The 18921-nt window shown below is 37.7% G+C and overlaps 1 protein-coding gene and 1 non-coding gene across 2 annotated transcripts in view; both read left to right on the top strand.

Moving 5' to 3' along the window:
• CEP295 (centrosomal protein 295) overlaps positions 1–18879 on the top strand; it is a 36430-nt gene extending 17551 nt beyond the window's left edge. Inside the window, exons 15-28 of the mRNA XM_032207592.1 lie at positions 227–398; positions 545–697; positions 2082–2303; positions 7780–7883; positions 9024–9162; positions 10287–10520; positions 11801–11955; positions 12183–12345; positions 15307–15965; positions 16745–16918; positions 17183–17300; positions 17591–17794; positions 18367–18475; positions 18760–18879. Of these exons, the coding sequence (XP_032063483.1) occupies positions 227–398; positions 545–697; positions 2082–2303; positions 7780–7883; positions 9024–9162; positions 10287–10520; positions 11801–11955; positions 12183–12345; positions 15307–15965; positions 16745–16918; positions 17183–17300; positions 17591–17794; positions 18367–18475; positions 18760–18874 (2721 nt within the window). The 3' untranslated portion in view covers positions 18875–18879. The remainder of the gene's footprint in view (positions 1–226; positions 399–544; positions 698–2081; positions 2304–7779; positions 7884–9023; positions 9163–10286; positions 10521–11800; positions 11956–12182; positions 12346–15306; positions 15966–16744; positions 16919–17182; positions 17301–17590; positions 17795–18366; positions 18476–18759) is intronic.
• Positions 8700–8781, top strand: LOC116485243. The gene has a single exon (XR_004252842.1). It is a non-coding gene; the product is annotated as a small nucleolar RNA U2-19 (small nucleolar RNA).
• Positions 18880–18921: the final 42 nt, after the last annotated feature.

The following is an 18921-nucleotide window of genomic DNA, read 5'->3' as shown; positions in this document are numbered from 1 at the left end:
TCTCACAAATGCATTGAAAATGTACTCAATTGTTTTATCACACTAGGGTTGTAGAGCTAAATATATTATCTGTGTGCCCAAATGTTTCAGCAAGATATACAAGGCACTTGAATTTCCTTCTCAAAGGAGAAGCTTAGTATTGCAAAATATACACACAAGAAAATACTGGCTTAATAAATGAGTATAAATATAATCTTAAGTACTGCTGCTTTTTTTTCTATTTAAGGTAAGACGTATCAGCACAAATGAAGAAGTGACGGAGGCACTAATGCCTGACTGGATTAACAGGACTGAAATTTTCCAAGACTCAGAAAACTACCAGCAAGAGAACTGTGGCACGAATAAACTCCACAGAAATGAAATGATTTCGCAGTGCATCGATCTAGCTGGGCAAACTGGTAAGGCTGTTACAGCATTTTTTATTACAATATTTTTTTTCCCTTTTTGCTGCTGAGATGCAGTTCTCTTCCATTTGTCCAAGCTGATTTGATAGATTGGTTGTAACATGCTAGGGGATTATAATCCACAAAACTTTATCTTGCAGAACAGCCTGAGAAAGTCCTACATAGAGAACAGAAATGGAGATCTTCCAAACCACCCGTGACAAAAGTCAAGTTAGGGCTTGACTTGGAACAGCATGAACTTAGTGTTATTCCAGAGGTAGACACACCAAGGAGTTGCAACATTTCTTTTGCAGGTAAAATATATCTTTGATAAAATATATTGTATTTACACACATACATGTGTATATACGACAAATGATTATAAAAAATACAGATTAGAGGAATTGAATCTTTTCTGAAGCCTTTGAGCTGATTGATTGTAAAATACTAGCTGATACTCTTGTCCTAAGGTGTAATTTATACACGGTCCTAGGCAGCTATTGCTAAGAAAAACTTATCCTGTTAGGGTCTGACTAAAAAAAATATATATACAAAATAAAAATCCAGTGAGAAAAGAAAATTTACTGTGATTCTGGGACTGAAGTTTCCTGTTGACTTTTCTTTTGGGCATATGATAAAATTTGCAGGGTCTATGTTAAAAATTCCTTTCATATCAAAGATACAAGATTGAGTGCAGAATAGAGTCTTAGGTATTCATACCTTGTTTCCTCTGAGGGTTTAATCTGATGTGAATATATCAGTTAACTGCAAAAGGAACCATCAGAGCTGATAGAAGGGTGTTTAAAAGTTCAGTTTGGGAGCATAGCCAGAATGAGTGAAATCTTTAAAATAAGGAGCTAATATCTCGTGTCTACAGAAAATTTTATATGAGCTCTTTTGTTTTTTCAATTACAGAACACTGTAACAATTCCAGAACAAGCACACAAAGCAGTTACTGGTTTCTGTTACCATTTGTATGCAGTAGTTAGTAACTCTTTGTAAGGAACATTAAGTAACGGGTACAACAAACTGATGTTTTCTTTCCCCCCCACACCTCAATTCACCCAAGTCTCTTTGCAGCTAAAATCTAATGAATATTTTACAAGGCTTTAATATTGTTCTAGTGTTTCTAAAAGAGTGAAGCAGAACAATCCAAGTAATTACAGACCTGTCAGACTGGCACTGATGATGAGCAAAATAATGAAACAGCTGATACGGGACATTTTTTAATTAAAGAAAAGTAATTAATGTTAGCATCAGTTTATGCAGAATAATTCTTGTTGGGCCAACTTAGTGTGTTGATTAGATAACAAGTTCCTGTTGAAGGGTTTGATTGAAGAATATATTTATATTCTTAAAAGCACTTGACTTAGTTTTACACATTTTCATTAAAAAAAATCAAAATGCATACCTAAAAATACTTCCAAAATATTATCCAATAAAATATTAGAGTAGGAATTTACACATGCTGTGTAAATCCCCTTCTGATCCGCAGGTGATTGATTCCATTATTATTTTACCGTTAGTTGTGTCAGATAATAACAAATGGAACTTGAGTTTTTTAATTGGATTGGGTGGCCAAAAGGGGCTGTTGGTGGGGTGAAAGCACTGGGGAGAAAGGAGATCTTAATCCAGAGCAGAGAATCTGTGTTGCATAACTACATGTATATCTAAACTGGTTCAATGCTTTAAATTCAGGTAAAACAGATTCTGTTGGTGAAGAATCTTCTCCCATGTCAACTGTCGGGGAGTTTGCGTATGTGAAATGTTACAGTCCTGCTCTTCGGAAGGATGGCAGGTCACCTGGGAGCATAACAAGCTGTGAGGAACAAACCTCTGGTGAAAGTCCAAGGCAAAGGAAACAGTCTGGGTTATTACAGGAGCTGTTGCTGATGAGTGCTGAAAATTCCTGTGATTCAGGTGAGGAAATGCTCTTCCTTTGGGGAACTGTGTGAGTAGCATTCTGCACTGCTAATCTTACTGCTATTTCTCTGCAGCGTGTATCCTGACTTGTTAAAGAATATTTAGTGTTATTTAGATATTCTTTAATTTCAACTGTAAAGAATGGAATTTCAATAACTGTCTGTTCTAGAAGAACTGAATCTTGGGGCTTGATTTTTTTTTTTTTTTCCTGGTGATCCACTGCCATTTTAGTAACCTGTGTTCGTGCTATAGTGACCTGCACTGCTAGTCAAGAGTTTTTCATCCAAGGCATGTACTACAAATCTGTAACCTGTGGAGCTGGCTGTAAAGAAGCCTCTTGTATCACCTGATTGCTCTGCCTTTTCCATCAGAATCTCATGCGTGCATAGGGAGCCAACTGCTAGAGAAAGCTGCAGTAGCAGTGGTTTCTCTCCTGACAGAGGTACCTTCTGCCAAGATTGCTTGTAGGGTGCCCAGGTGGGCAGCTTCACCAGCTGGGAATCTATTTTGAGCAGCCCAGTGGTGGGCCTGAGTCAGTACCCAGTGACTCCTTTAGAGACACAAAGGAAATTAATGTTTAAAGAGAACTCTGAAGTGTTCATATACTGATGTAGACATCCACGGAAAGTGCTCTTTCTGTAAGGAATTGCTTGAAAGTTTGGTTGAGACAAACTATAGAAGGCTGAGTGTAACCATTAGCTTAAAGAAACCTTGAAAGAAACAGCCGGTAGCAATGATAGAAAAATAATGCAATAATGTAAGGATTACCTTAATTCTGCTATTTGCTGTTAATCTCTGAAGAGCTTTTATTAGAAATTACACTTTTGAGGCTGGTCTGTGTCCATGGATAACAAAGTTACTATGATTCCATAAATAAATAGCAGTTGTTTTGGCTATCACAAATAAAGCAAGCTGTGGATGTTCAAAATAATTTTATAACGGAGTTGTTGAAACCTAAGCACGTTATGGGTAGCTTAGCCAGACAAAGGTGACTGGTCTTAGGTAAGCAAGTAAAGCAGGTTACTATCATGTTTTTAAAGCACTTGGACTAACAAGTGGATGTCAAGGGGTTTAAATCCTACAGTTTTTCCTTGACCATAAGAAATTCAGCTCGTCTCTTTAGTCTTGGAATAGCTAACTCAAAGGCTTCAGTACTTCCAGTTGCTTTGCATTGCTCTTGAAATTTCTGCAGATTGAAATGCAGTTTGTTGTAGTTCCAGTTGGAAAACGGCACGCTTGACTTGCTGTGAACTCGTACTCAAAGTTTGTGAAACACTTGCTTGAGCAATGTGAAGTTTAATACAAGATGACAGCACCTCATTGTCCGTTAATTTTCAGCATCCATCCAAAATAAATACATTATTAGAGCCTCTCATGGGTTGTTTTCAGTGACTTCACTGCCATACGTATGTCTGTATGAGCAACACAGCTGTGTGGTATGCACCTCTTTTTGCTAAAATTTTCACTGCTGCCCCAAATCTTAAGGAAACTTTTCATTTAGTTTGTGCTGAGACATCCTATTCAACTCAATCAAGATCTAATAGGAATTGAACTTGCTTTAAATCAGTACACCTAAGTACGTTAGCTCACTTTCTTTCAATTGCTTCCTTTAATTCTCCAAATAGTCCTTTTGAAAAGTAGGTGTATTTAAATTATCACCAAAGAATTTTGGTTTTTAACAATATTCAGAGAGAAGATTTTCTGAGTAAGTTTTAGGAGTGTTGCTAGATCACCAGTTTCCAAATGAACATAAAAGACCATGCTGTAGTCTCTTTTTACATAGCACTATATATGAACGATGTAATGGTTTATGTAAGATTAGGATTAGGAACCACCATATTTATATAGAAAAGCAAAGCTGTATGTGGTTAGGTATTTAGGAGCGTTGTCCTCTTGAGCAGTCCAACAAACAACCCAAACTGTCCGCAGTATCTTCTTCGTAATTTGAAGGATGTAAGGCACTTAACGGCACTTTGAGTAACCAGTACAGTATTTTCAGCAATAAAATCTAGTTTTTCTTCAAGTTTTTAAAGGTGGAAAGTTAGGGTGCTTTTGAAGTTGCAATTTATGATGTTAGCTGCAAATTCATTTATCTACTTGATTCTAACTAGATCGTGTTTGCAGTTGTCCCATGTTTTCATAGAATATCCCAAGTTGGAAGGGACCCACAAGGATCATCGAGTCCAACTCCTGGCACCACAGAGGTCTACCCAAAAGTTCAGACCATTTTCAAGAGGCATAATTGTCTCTCCAAAGATAAGAGCGAGTGCTTTCTGTGTGTGATCTTGACCTTATCCTTTAAAGAGAGATTCGTGGTGGTTTCTAGCTTTAATGTACAGCTTTGGAACTTGCAAGTTGTACAGCTTTGTAGTTACAGGACTACCAGATGTGCACAGATCCTATTTATCAGTATTGACTTGCTTTTTCAAAGTAAAGCATTAGAGATAGAAATAGAAAGCATTAGAGATAGAGATAGAAAGGTCAAAGTCATACAGGTTCTGAAAAAGATGAACTTTGTAAACTTATTTAGATACTTTATTGATAAAGGTGTTTCATTTGATATGAGGTTTGTCATTGGGTGACAGGCGTATTCTTTTTTTTGGGATTTCCCTAACTATCTGTATTTCTTTCCTCCCATTGTTACAAGAAGGGAAAAAATAACCCTCTCCAATTTAGATGCAGACACATCTGGATGTAAAGGCGGTCTCAAGGACTGCTTTTGGTTAAGGAAGGATGAATCCCTAAATCCCTGCCCTCCATACTGAGTGGTCACAAGTGCCGCATAAACTGCTCAGCCGGCTGGGAGGCAGAGGGAACAGGTCTCTGTCACAGCGATGTTGCAGGATTTGCCTCGCTGGTGGCACTGATTCAGATTGCTCTCACCATGCCACTGATGTCTCCCAAGATGAGTTAGAAACTCAACGTATTTGAGATTTCTTCTTTTAAATCCAGTTTGGTTAAAATGGGCTAATAGAACATAAATTGTTAATAGGGAATTGCAGAGTAATACTACAGATGAGGCAGTTTGATTGCATAAACCTTATTTCTGTAGGGAAATCATCTTGGAAATAGTGCCTAGACTTGATGCACACAGCTTTTTCACAGTTCTCCTTCCATGCCTATCAACAAACCTTTCTATTTATTCATCTTGGGCTTTGAGTCCACTTGAGCAGCGTTCCAGATGTGATTACTTTCATGTAATGCCACCCTAAACAGAGATGTTATTCCATGATTATTTCTTCTGTAACCTAAGATTTCAGTTTATTTTTAATAATCCCAAATATTTGTCCATAATTCAGTATTGCAACAGGCTGTTTTATCCATCACCAATTCAGCAAACTAGTGTGGAGTACAACTTTTTTCCCCCGATGGTTGGGTTTGGACTGGTCCCTGTTTTTCATTGTCTTCACAAATGATTTGTTGCTCAGTCTGATGCCTTTCAATTGCAGCATGAAATTATTGCTGTTACTGTTCTACTGCAATTTCAGTTGAATAAATTGCATTCTGGGTATTACAGCCTCAATTTTTAAACCCATTTTAACCACTGTGGTGGCCAGGAGATTAAAACGTGAAAGTCCCATGTAGATGTCAGGAAACTGTGAGGAACAAGAACCTTGCACTATTATTTTTGAGGGAGGAGAAAAGAATAAAAAAAAGCCCCTCTTTGTGAGTCACCAAGTACAGTTTTTAAGGATATTACTGTAATAAAGACATGAGATATGAGCATGTTGTATTTTTAGCTCTGAAATCAGTAATTAATTTGGTTTATAGCATGGAATTGCTGCTGTTTGTCCCTGGTATTTATATCACAGAACAATGCAGGTTATTGCAGCATAGGAATAAAATGTTTGCAGAATAGCTTTTAATAGAATTTATATACGAGAGTATCAGATACTTGAATCTCCTCTCATATGTATCCTAAATTACTGCCTGTCACTGATAGGCTTTATAAAATAAAGCATTTATTTCAGAGAACTATCGAATCTTGATGTAAAGATACCAGGAAAAAGAATTCAGTACTCTCCACGGCAGCTTGTTTCAGCAGTTAATTATTCTAAAATAAGCAGTCTATTTCCACTTCCCATATGTCTTACAGCCATTTCTTGCCCCTGCTTCTTGTTACAACGTTCTTTGAGGTTTAGATTACAGGAAATTTTTTTCAAGGCCTTGCTTATTCTCACGGTCATCTGCCTCCTGTGTTAAGCTCCCAAGCAGAACAGCAGACTTGTGCAGTTTATTTGGACTGGATTACACCACCGACAGCCAAGGAGCTCGCTGCCACCTCATCCTACTCAAATTTTAAGCTATCTTCCCCATGAACCTGAAGACTTTTGTCATATACCTGACTTACAGTTTTACATGTACTGCAGCGACATTGTTTAACAGACCCAGATTTGCATAAAGCCAGGATAATTTTTACAGCTGCATTGCTACTGAGCTTATTGTTCTTCCACTCTTTGTTACTTGAAAATCCTTCTGCCAGTGTTCGATTACTGATCAAAATGCCATAAATGATCAGGATGAAGCTTACTAGAAACTTCGGAGAACTGGGGAGGGAGGTCCTTCTAAGGACTGATACACCTTTTATTTTGAGATCTGTCATCTAGCATTTAAAATAGTAACATGGTAAATGGATAAAGAATAGGTTAACCTCTCTTTTAATCCAAGTAAGTATATTTTAGACGTTATTTCCTTTCATTTCTTGTACTTCCTCCTAGCAGAATTCTGGGTGATAGCAACTAGAGGAAACCTTAGTTTATCATTTTTTCTTTCTTTCCTAAAAGGAGTTTCAAAGTGTTTCGTACTGACTTAGATACTTCAGTATTACATCATACAGGTGTTCCACTGATGTTGCCTTGCAGAGGAAACTTCTCCCACAAGTGTGTACTTAACTTCCACAGTTTGACTTAAATTTCTGTTGGATATTTAACACTTTTCCTTGAAAAATTGAGAGCAGCCCTGAGGAGAAGGAGCTGGGGGTGTTGGTGGATGAGAAGCTCAACATGAGCCAGCAAGGTGTGCTTACAGCCCAAAAAGCCAACCATGTCCTGGGCTGCACCAAAAGTTAGGTAATTTTTAAAAAGTAATAAAAAGTTAGTTAGGTAATTCATAGTTTCTGATTTCTATGGTCTGCCTTTCATGGTAATCGTTGTACTGGTAGAGAGCAGGATTCCTCCACCCCAGTGAAATGGTTGTAGGAACACTACCAAAGACATATTTCATTCTGCAAAGCCAAAGCATGAATTTCTGGCTCTTAATGCATCATCTACAGAGACCAGTCATGCTAATCATAAATTATGGTACACTGGAACAGAAAGTATAATGTAACTGAGAAGAAAGAGGCAAAAATCAGTGCCTAACAGTGAGGACAGCAGCAGTAGAGTATTACTGCCATCTGGTGTTAAAAAACAAAAACAAAACAATACTAACAACTGCTTTCTATTTCTTCTTGCTTCTGTTATGTTTTGTTCAGCTCAGTCCCAAGATTCACTTGCGGCTCGAGATTCACCAGTTCCTGCTGCTGAAGTTGGAGAGGAAACACCATGTTCTGGACCATCGTTCAGAAGCATTCATGCGGTTAGTCATATCAAAGTAATTGTGGAACAAAATTTACTCTTTGTGGTGTGTTTATCTGGAATGCTAAGATGATGTGCAGAAAGGAAAAATATTAGGACAGAATATTGTCATGTTTTTGTTGCCTTGAATCAGGCATTTGAGAACTTTATCTTGTATTTCCAGAATGCTCAGGAACAGGTAGGATCTAGTACAATTGTATGATAATTAAGTTTAGAAGGGATCTTAGAAGGTCCCTGTTTCAGCCTCCTGCTTGCAGCAGGGTAAGCTGTGTCAATGATAGCCACTGGTTTTCTTTATCCAAAGATCCTGCCAGTGAATAAAAATAGTGAATAAAAATTTGTCAGTGAATAAAAATAGTATTTAAAAATTACTGTTTGTTTATAGATGTATGGAAACATTTATACAAACAGTATGTATGTGTACATGTATATATATATATTTATACACACACACTGCCTGATAAATATATTTAATATAAGAGAAACCAATGGAGGGAATGGGTTTCTTAGTTTTCTGTTTTTTCTTAATGTGTATTTTAATTCAAAGTTTGGGAGAGATAAAATGTTAACATCTCATCCTTCAAAATTTGGAAGTGTGAGTACCCTCATTCTCTATTCTGTGACTGTACAGCTTTCTTCAAAATTCAGGAAGAAAATATTTTAGAGTACTTTGTATATTTAGCTGTAAAACTAGAATTAAACTGTTAAATCACTCTCCTATATTCAGAAGGCACGGATTTGAAGGTACCTGTAAAATTCCAGACTTTTGCATGTATTGTGTTTGCGTTCCTCTGAGACCTACAATTCCCCTGAAGTAGGTCTGTGATGAGAAATAGCCAAATCTGACCACCAGGAGATAAAATAATCTTCCAGGTGTAATGATTTGTACAGTTCTGAGAGGCTTGGGGTGTGTGTGTGTGTGTGTGTGTGTGTGTGTTAGGGGGAGGGGGCTGTTGGGGGGCATCTGGGTCTGAGAGCTGGGCTGTGAATGTTCTGTGCTGAGCAATGATGAGTTCCTGTTTGCCTGACCGCCAAAATGAAGGCTTCTACACTTGAACTGAGCTCAGAATAAAAGCTGTGGTTTTAAAGTTTCAATTACAGTGTCTGAATCCAAGGTAACAGATATGTTACTTCCTCCTAGGAAGTGCTTTCTAAGGTAGTGTCCCCGGATTTGTGTTCATTGGCTTTCATGCAAGCAATACCCTGTGATTTATCTTCAACAATTTCCACAGGAAGCTTTTTGACTAGCGAGACGTTGGATGCCAGCCCTATTGACACTGGTAAGTGTTGGGGTTTTGTGATTTTTGTAAATGAAAAACTGTGTTCTCAACCTTATTTTATAGCAGAATGGATCTGGCTGACTGGACATAAATCTGTCTGAAAAAGGTTAATATGGAACTTCACTTAGGAATTGTCAATACATGTTTTAGAGTGTAATTGGAATATACACATTCTGTGCTCGTGAGGTTTTTTAACTTATAATTTAGCCTTACAACACATCAGGTTCGGCAAAGGTAATTTTAATAAGCAACTGTAACACTAGCAATTTTCAGGTGGCACAATTTTTAGAAAATACGATCCCCAAACAACACACTGATGAAAGTTTTCCAATCAGTTTATACCGTAAATTTTTAGAGTGCTGATAGTTGTCCTGCTGTTAGGAGAATTGCATCAATATCTTGTTGCACCAAAGTGTCACTGTAGTAATTTCTAGTAACTTGTAAAAATGCCACTTTTAATGCCACATTGACTTGGAAGTGTGTTTGTATCCTTTTTTGCTTGCAGGCTGCCTCTTGATCTTAAGTTAGCTTTGTATAAAATTAAAAATGATGTCTTTATAATGTATAGTCGTCCTCTATATACTGGCTTTATCACCTCTGAACATGGAAGGTGGGTTTAAAAGTGATTATGTAGTGACCTGTAGATTTATTTACTTTAAGGCTAAGTATTGTCTTAATCTGAGCTGTATCTGATCTCATTCATACCCTTATATGTAGATGAGTTATTCCATGTTCATAAACCAATTCTTGAAGATTATTTCTTGAGCCACTGAAGTCTCAGGCTAGCTCTATTTTAACTACAATGTTCTGAATGTGTAAGTGGCGTTTTGAGTAATGAACTTTGTAACTTGCATCAAATTGTGTTTTACTTAGGTAAAGCTCAAACTCTAAGATAATTTGCTTGCAGCCTTTCTTTCCTACTGTTCTTAGTTGTTAAAAAAAAAAATAAGGTGTCAGTATTGACAGGAGACAGTTTACAAAAAAAGCACAAAACTTAAAAATAAACAAAAAAAACAAAAACACAAGAATCAAGATATTAAGGGTATTTCAGGATACTAAGCAGTGTGTTTTCAGGTGACTTCATGTGAGTGGTTTATATGAAAACATCTGGCTTCTTATTTCAGGATTGTCTTCTGACAGTACGGAAGACCGAGTTTTGAAAAAAACGGGAAGCTGCCCTTGGAGCTCTTTGCTGCCTTGTACCTCACGGCTGAGGCAAGAGAATCTGTCAAGAGCACCTGAAACCTGGTTGCCAGAAGGAGAAGCGTTCCTTTATAAGGGCAGTGAGATTCAGCAGATCTTGAAGAAATGTGGTGGAGATTTGAACTCTTCATCAGAGAACAATGTGCATTTCCAAGGTACCTGCTATTTTGAAGCATTTGTGTGCCACGCTGTTATACAGAAAGAGGAGTTTAATCGGGGTTATGCATTTCTGCATTATGTTCAGCCTATATTTTATTGTCAGTGTGTTCTATACATGAGAACTCCTGCTTTGATGATCATCGTCCTTTGCTTTATGTATATGTCTGCATAGTATAGTGCAACAAAAAGATAATCTGATCAGACATCTGATCATATTCTGTGCAGCTTCCTGCTACTATGGCTAGATTGTTTCTGTTGTCTCTGCTTATTGCTTATGTATCTGTAACTCTGTATTAAGGGATTCAGAGCAGATAACAATATATAATTCTTATCAACTATCAACCCTATTTGAATGAATCACCACTTACCAGGCTGCCAGAAGGTCGGTGCTCTCCAGTGTGCACAGTTCTGTGCTCTCTAAATGTGCACATTTAATGATTCATGAAAATAAAAACATCTTTATTAGCTGTCGTGCAGATAACTCCGGTGTTTTAATTTGAACTACTTCCTTCTGCAATGTGTTTGGAAACATAGAAACACAGAACTTCAGATTCATCTAAAGAAGGGCCTTCTCCTTGTGATCCAAATTGTCCTTCCAGCTCAGAGCAGAGCCAATTTACACCAGGTTGCTGAAGGCCTTGTTGAGCAGAGTTCTGAGTATCTCCAGTGGCAGAGATTCCATACCACCCAGGCAACTTGCTTAACAACCTTCACTGGGAATTTTTTTCTTTGTGTCTAACCAGAATTTCTTGCATTCCATCTTTTGTCAATTATCTTTACTTCTGTCACTGGGCATGTTCCAGAAGAACATGACTGCATCTTCTCTCTACTTTGTTTTAGGATGTTGTAGGTACCAGAGATTTCTGTTCCTCACCTCTTCTCCCACACAAGCCTTTTTGTAAAACTGAACAAACCCAGTTTTTAAGCTTCTCTTCAAACACAATGTGCTTCATCCTTCCTCTAATCATCATTTGTCTCCTCACTGGACTTGCTCCATTGTGTCAGTGTGTACTTTTCATACCAGGAAGCCCTAAATAGGACACAGTGCTTCTTATGCAGTCTTGCAAGTACTTAACAGAGAGCCTCTTGACCGTAGCTTTTCATTTAAAAACAAAATAAATTCAGCACTTTCTTGCTGCTGTTTGTTCCTGCATTGTAAGAATTGGATATTGTAATTATTTATTTATTTTTTTTTTACAAGCTAGTATTTGTATACCTGCAGAGAATTCTATGTGCTCTACCTATTTCATCTGAAAAGTAATCTCTTTTCTTACAGCTCTAGCAGCTGATCTTGATTTGCCTGAAATGGAGAGGCATTTTCCTAACTCCCGTCATCGGCTCTTTCAGCCTTTGGAACCAAGTTTTGACTTGGATATCTCATCATCCATTTCTCAATACAAGATTTCCCAAGACAACAGAGAATTTAGGAAGGTATTACAGAAAAACTCACGCTTCAAATTTATGTAAGATTGAAATGTGTAATCCCTGTGTTGTGCTTATATGAAACACGGTAATAGTTTTTGACATATGTAGAACTGGAGGCATTTTTGCTGTTAGCAAGGAGAAATGTGATACAAAAAGCAAAAATTGCCATTAACCTTTTATCCTTCATATTCCTGAGAAAATGAAATCTTAATCGGGATTTTTTCTGCCACTAGACTTCCACATTTTCAACAGAAAGTCAAGACACATCTGCATTTCTAGATGAGAGAAACTCCAGCCTGAATATACAAAGAGGCAGTCTGCCTTCTGCTCTTGAAACAAACAAGTCTGACGCCATTACATCAGAAGAAGAGTCTCTTAAAGAAAATGGTACTCTGGGTATGTACAATGTAGCCTGATCTACGCTTACAAAATCAAACCATCGCTAATATGGAACTACCAACCTTTAAAATGGGTTTGCTGGGTTGAAACTGGAAAGAAACTATTCCCTTCTAAATCAACAGTGACTAACACAAAAGCAGACCGTTACATTCAAGCCACTGTAATGGATATTAGGTTACTTTGTTTTTTTTGGTCTAACCAGCTCAGCACCATGCAGCCGTTCGCTTGTTCTCCTCAGGTGGAGTGAGGGAGAGAATCAGAAACATAAAAGTTTGAGAGCTCATGGGTTGAGATGAAGGCAGGCGGGTGTTCAGCCACCTCCAGGCAAGCAGGGCTCATCACACCTAATGATTTCTTGAACACAAATGCTGTCACTCCAAACATCCCCCCCACCTTTCTCCTTCTTTACCCCAGCTGTTATTGCTGCACATGACACCACACGATGTGGGACATCCCTTTGGCCAGTCTGGGTCAGCTCCTGGCTGTGTCCCCTCACAGCTCCTTGTGCACCCCAGGTACCTCGCTGCCAGGGCACCGCCAGGAGCTGAGCAGTCCTTGGCTCTGTCTGAGCACTGCTCTGCAACATCCATCAGTGTGTGACCACTGCTATTGTCATGAAAAATCCAAAACAGTACCATACTAGCAAAAAAATTAATTCTATCCCAGCCAAAACCATGATGTGTGTGGTAATTATGACATTAGTGAACAAATTTCAGTGCTGGCTGGGACTAATATTTTAATTATTTTTTTTTGGAAAAAAAAAATCATGCATACATCCCTCATTTTGTACATTTGAGGAAATCATTCAATTTATGAAACTGGTTTTTGAGGCATGTGTTAGAATTTCCATACTCTTCTTTCTCTGTTATACGTTGTGTTCTTCAAGAAACCATCAGTCTTTGCTCTTGCACTGTTGAGATGCAGCCACTGCGTGCTGTGAAATTTCTTCTGACTATAAACTGCCTTATCTACCTTCAGAATAAAGGAAGAGGAAGAGAGAAAGGAATAAACTTTGAGATTACAGTCTAATAAATAGTAGATTAAAAGCTTAGGATTCTACAGCAGCACTAAGCTAACAGCTGCTCATAACTGGAAAAAAATTTTGTTAATGTTCTGCAGTTGAATTATTAAAATTATTAAAATTATAAACTTAATAAATTATAATTTATAATGCTTACAATTTATAAACTTAATCTGTAACATATTCTAAAGAAAGAACTGATCTGACATTCCAAATGCAGTGAGCAGTAACATAAGTATTTCTGAAGCCCTAAGTTACCAAGAACCAGGTGTTTCAGCACAATGGTGCTCCAACCAGTAACAGTAAAAGTAACACAGTATTTACATAGTGGATGGATTAATAATAGAAATGTTCCTGGTTATTTGCATGTATGTCCACAATATTCTGGGAAATACATACTGGTCATCTTTGAAGCTGCAAGCAACTGTGCCATGTTTATTGTGCAGCTTTCACTTCAGATTGCAGGTACTAGTACTAAAAAAAAATGCCAGAAAATGCTTACACTGTGAGACTACCTGGGGTGACAGCAAAGGGGATTTAGGAAACTCCTGCTAGCTGTAACATTCACTTTCTAAATTGCTCATAGAAACAATCTCTGTGCTTTAAACTTCTCTATTATATTTCCCCATCTCTTTTAAATTTTCTTTTTATGAGCCCAAACCAATTATTCTTGTGCTTTTAAAAAAAAAAAAAAAGATAAGAAATCAAAAGCTAATTCAGGTTGTCAGTTTGAGGTAGGTTGATATTTTTGTTTCATCATCTGGAGAATTTTCTAGCGATGGCTGATCCTGCAGGGTAATTCCTCCCTCCCTGTAGTCACTTTTGATATTTTAATAACTGCTATTTATCTGGAGACAATATTCCTCATGCATATAATACCAGATATCTTGTTAAACAATACAGAAATTTCTCAAAACAGAAATACTTAAAGGTTTATACGATATATTGCTATCAATATACAAAACGAACCAAAAAAACACTACCACCAAAAAAAAAAACAACTAATAATGTGATGCTGCAGTCCGTGTAACCAGTTTTATCAATCTTATGTCAGAGACGTATTAAACGCACGCACACACACACATTTAAAGAAACCTTGTTTGGTAGATGCTGTAGTACTGAAATGCCTCCCCAGTAATTAAAATATTAACATGCTTTTTTTCTCCTTTCTAGCTTCTTCTGGAAAAAAAAAAATCTTGATTTGTATGCTTAGAATCAAAGGGAAAGATAATGTAGGGTACAATACTGTAACTTTTAGGACTCACAGAATGGGTTGGGCTGGAAGGGACCTTAAAGCCCACCCAGCTCCACCCCCTGCCATGGGCAGGGACACCTCCCACCAGCCCAGGTTGCCCAAAGCCCCATCCAGCCTGGCCTTGAGCACCTCCAGGGATGGGGCATCCACAGCTTCTCTGGGCAGCCTGTGCCAGGGCCTCACCACCCTCTGAGGAAGAATTTCTTCCAACTAGCTGACCTAAATGAACAGCTGTCAATGTTCCAGTTTGGAAGTTGTCTTCTGCTATGAATTATTTCTGCCCCAGTAATGATGTTTCTGATCGCTTTCTTCCTGTTCTTGAGATTTTGCTGGGGGTTCAAAAGAAACTCAGGACTGCCATTTGCAGTGTATAAATGGATATAAATACAAATCTAGTGATGTACAATGCAGTTATGTTAGCAGCATTATGAAGGTTATCCCTAAACATATTGTAATAAGCAACAAAAAATGTTTCTTTTTTATGTACAAAATGAATCAAATATTTAAAAAAAAATATCAAACTGAATCAAAGTTGAATGAATCAGGTATTGTTAATGGTATTCCATTTTACTAAACTTCAGCAGATTTACACATTCCTCACCAGTCCTGTTATGGAGGGATTTTTTAAAGGTGAAATTGTGTTGTGTTAAGATAGAGTTCTGACTCTAACTTTCTGAAACAGGTTCAGATGAATCTTTCCACCCCCTGCGAGCGGAATCTTCTCTGAGTGATCTCAGCCAGAATGCTGATCAGCCAGAGGACTGTAACGTAATGTTAGAGACGTCTTCTGGACAAAACCCTGGGATTAGAATAAGAGGCAATGAGAGCGGTATTTCATCGGCCAAAGAGTATGAAGAACTGACAAGAAGCATGGAGTGTGTTAGTCTGCAGTGTTCAATGGAAGAGACACGAAACGAAAGTCTGAGCTCACTGGAGGAACAAAAACCATTTTATCAGCTAAATACCACACCTGTTCCAGTGGATGAAACTTCCCCTCAACACATATTCAATGAGAATGTTACATTCAGGCAAGAGGCTCTGTCTTCTGAAAAACTACCTGTCGAGGCATTTGATAAGAAGTACGTGAAGCTTCCTGAGAAATTTCTTCATGTACATGAAGCAAATAAAGCTGTGGCAGTGGATTCTCAGTGCAACAGCAATGTAAAGGAGCCAGATCAAGGATTTCCAGAAGTACAGAAATCCTCCTGGATTACCAGGGAAACCAGCTTGGAAGTCCCAGGCATTCATTTACAGGCTGTACAACAGAATGTTTCTTTCCTGGGAAGACGTGAAAAACATTCCAGTTCTGTGCCTGGAAGCTCATGTCGTATTCCAGTCTGGGTACGTAAAACAGATTTTTCTTTTAATTTGTGCAGGTATTTTGTTTGTTTACCTTTTTTTTTTTTTTTTTTTTTTTAAACCAAGCTACTTTATGCCTTTAACATAAGAAAACTTGGCAAATGTTCACTTTATGGTTCCAGTTTGACTTGTCTGTTTCCTGCACTTCTGCTCTCCTGTTTGCTCTTTCAGATCGAAGCACTGAAGTAATCAGCAGTAGCTAAATTGAGCTCGAACTTACTTAACTGAAGAAACAGCCCCTTCCCCAGTTAAAAAGGGGGCTAAATAATTTAACCAAAGAATAAGTAAACTTAAAATAGGTTTGACAAAGTGGTGGGTTTTTATATATATATTTTTTTAAAAAGCGTGGCCTGAATGAAAGTAGATTTCAGACATAATTTAAACTTGAGGGGTGATTTTGTTGTTTGGTTGCTTTGAGTTATTTGTTTTTATTTAGCAGTGTTAAGGGGGAAAAAAAAAAAAAAAAAAAACATACTTACATTGCATTTAGGTTGTAGGGTTTGCATACATCAATTAACAAATATCCCAGGCAAGGTGCTCTATTTCCTTAGTGCTTGGGGCAGATTTTTTTTCTACGTTTGGAATGAGCCTCATCTTTGGCACAAGCTACTACCTGTTGCTATTTCTGCAAATAGTGGTGATTTTTTTAAAATATATTTTAATATTAAGTATATATACATATTTTTAAATGTATATAATGTGTATATATATATATATATTAATATCTCTTACACTGAGGTCTTGTGTAATCTGTTTGCTAGGAAACTGAGTCGGGGCATGGTATTATGGAGGAACCTGAACTCACTCTGATAAGCTCAAATGACATCAGCGTTGTGGAATCGGACGTTGAGCATATGAACCAAGAAAAAAGTGAAGAGGATAAAATCAGTAACCCAGCACATGCGGATAAGTCTGACCTTAATGATTTTACTGAGGTGAGTCTTAATTAGTGTAATTCTGAAGTTGAGATCCAGTGGGTGAAGGGACTGCAGGATTTATTTTAAAAGTTTTTGAATACTTTTAGAAACATGCTTTCTAATTCTTACTGTCAAGATCCATTTCTGATGTTTTTTCTTGTGCCTAAATGCAAAAAAATGTCTTGTTTCTGTCTGGTGTGTGTCAGTGGTGCAGTACTACTACTTGACTTAAACTTGTGGTGGATTTTATGCATTTTTAACTAATGTTTCTTTTTGAGACAGGAAAGAGAATTTTTACCGCTGGTTCCAGATGTGGATTATTCCATGTTTGTAAGGCCTGACAGTTCTTCTAGAGCCCAGAGTCCCAATGACAGACAGCATCCATCACATCAGACCGCAGGTAATTAATTAGGAGCTTCTCAGGTCTTTGGTATGTTTTGTGGCTTTAAGATGCTTTTGATGCAGTTATTATTACAACATTTGTCTTGGCAGTACTGCTTACAGTACTAGATTCTCTAGCTCTGAATTGCTGCTTATTTTGCAACATTCATTATTTACAATGTCACCTCCTAGCACTATTTGTTAAAGCAGTCAAGGTCAGTATTTTATGAGAAATGGATTGGAATATTTGAGTTATTAGAGGTGACAATGTTCTTTGCTGAAAGTGAAAAATCTCCTTTTCTTTCTCAGTGATGTGCCTAGAGTTTCCTTCTGCATCAGGGAGTTTGCAAGAATCTTTTTTGAAAAGAAAGAAGAGCTTCATTCAGAAATCTCTGGAAAGAGTAGAAGAAATCAAAAACAGAGAGAGGAAAAATGAAAAGCCAGAAGCCAAACCATTTCAGAGAAGGAAGTCTGAGAAGTTAAGCAGGCAAAAGGAGTGTTTTCTTCTCCCTGGTATGTTTATCTGATGTAGGAGTAGATACGCTTTTAGTTGCTTTTTAATATCAAAGAACAGCTTTCCCGTTTCTTTCATTGTTGCTTTTGCAGGCATCTCAGGAATGTGAGAAATCTCAGGATATGAGGAATTTTTTTCCCCATTTAGCTACCTCTTCAGTGGTGTAAAGGCCCTTAATTATCTGTTTCATACATGTATGGTCATAAGGTGTCTTATGACTGTATTTAGAGACCTCATTCATCTCTGATGTCTGTTAATAGGGGTTTGGAAGTCAGCTGTTGAGAAGCAGTTGCCTAAGGAGTCAGAGACTTAATTTCAAAAGAAAACTTAATCTCCATTGTGTCCATTCTTCTTGCTTTTCTTTGTTGTAGTTTCATCTTTCAGTCTTTGAAACCTCTTGTGTTTTTGAGTACTCTTGTGCTGAAACACCCTGTCATTGACATTCCTTGATGTTTTACAACCAGTGCCTTGTGTGAACTCAATTTGAGTCTTTATTGGGGCACAGTGCAGCTTTGTATGAACATACGTAGTAGCTAGATTAATTAAAATACGTTTTCCGTGTCTTTTGAAGGGAAAAAAGGTGCAGTTGTCAACCAGTTGAAGAAAGTAGGCGAAGTGAAAGTGTCTTCTCCAGAAGACAGGAAAGCTGGAAAAGTAGAAATGCAGCAGCGTACTTCAAGGTACCGCATTAATACGAAGAAGTTTGGATTAAACAAACAGAAGTAGTTTGTCTGTGCCTTGTGACAGCACTTTGTGGTCTTCCAATTGCACCTTAAGGGACACCAACAGCTCCAGAAGGGGGGTTTTGTGAGGGCCAGGAGCAGGAGAGGAATTTTAAGTGACCCTTGATTATTTGATAGCAAAGTTGTTTTTTTCTTAATTTCTAGTAACTGAGACTCCCTTAATGTTAATGTACTGCTTTGCCACTTTGCTTCCTGACAGTATTTTCCCATTGTTTTGACAGGCTTTATAATCAACTTGAAGAAGTAAAAACCAGAAAGGAGGAAAAGAAAAGGCAAGAAACTTCTGCTAAAAACAGAGAAAAGGCTAAGGCGTTTCAGAAGGTAAAATCACGTTAGGATCTTGTGCTGGTCAGTTCTCGTTTCACTGAGCTTCCAATCAGAGA

Source organism: Aythya fuligula, chromosome 1, assembly GCF_009819795.1.
Source record: "Aythya fuligula isolate bAytFul2 chromosome 1, bAytFul2.pri, whole genome shotgun sequence".
Classification (NCBI taxonomy): Eukaryota; Metazoa; Chordata; class Aves; order Anseriformes; family Anatidae; genus Aythya; species Aythya fuligula.
The sequence above is the reverse complement of the archived record's forward strand: the minus strand, read 5'-3'. Positions and strand labels throughout refer to the sequence as shown.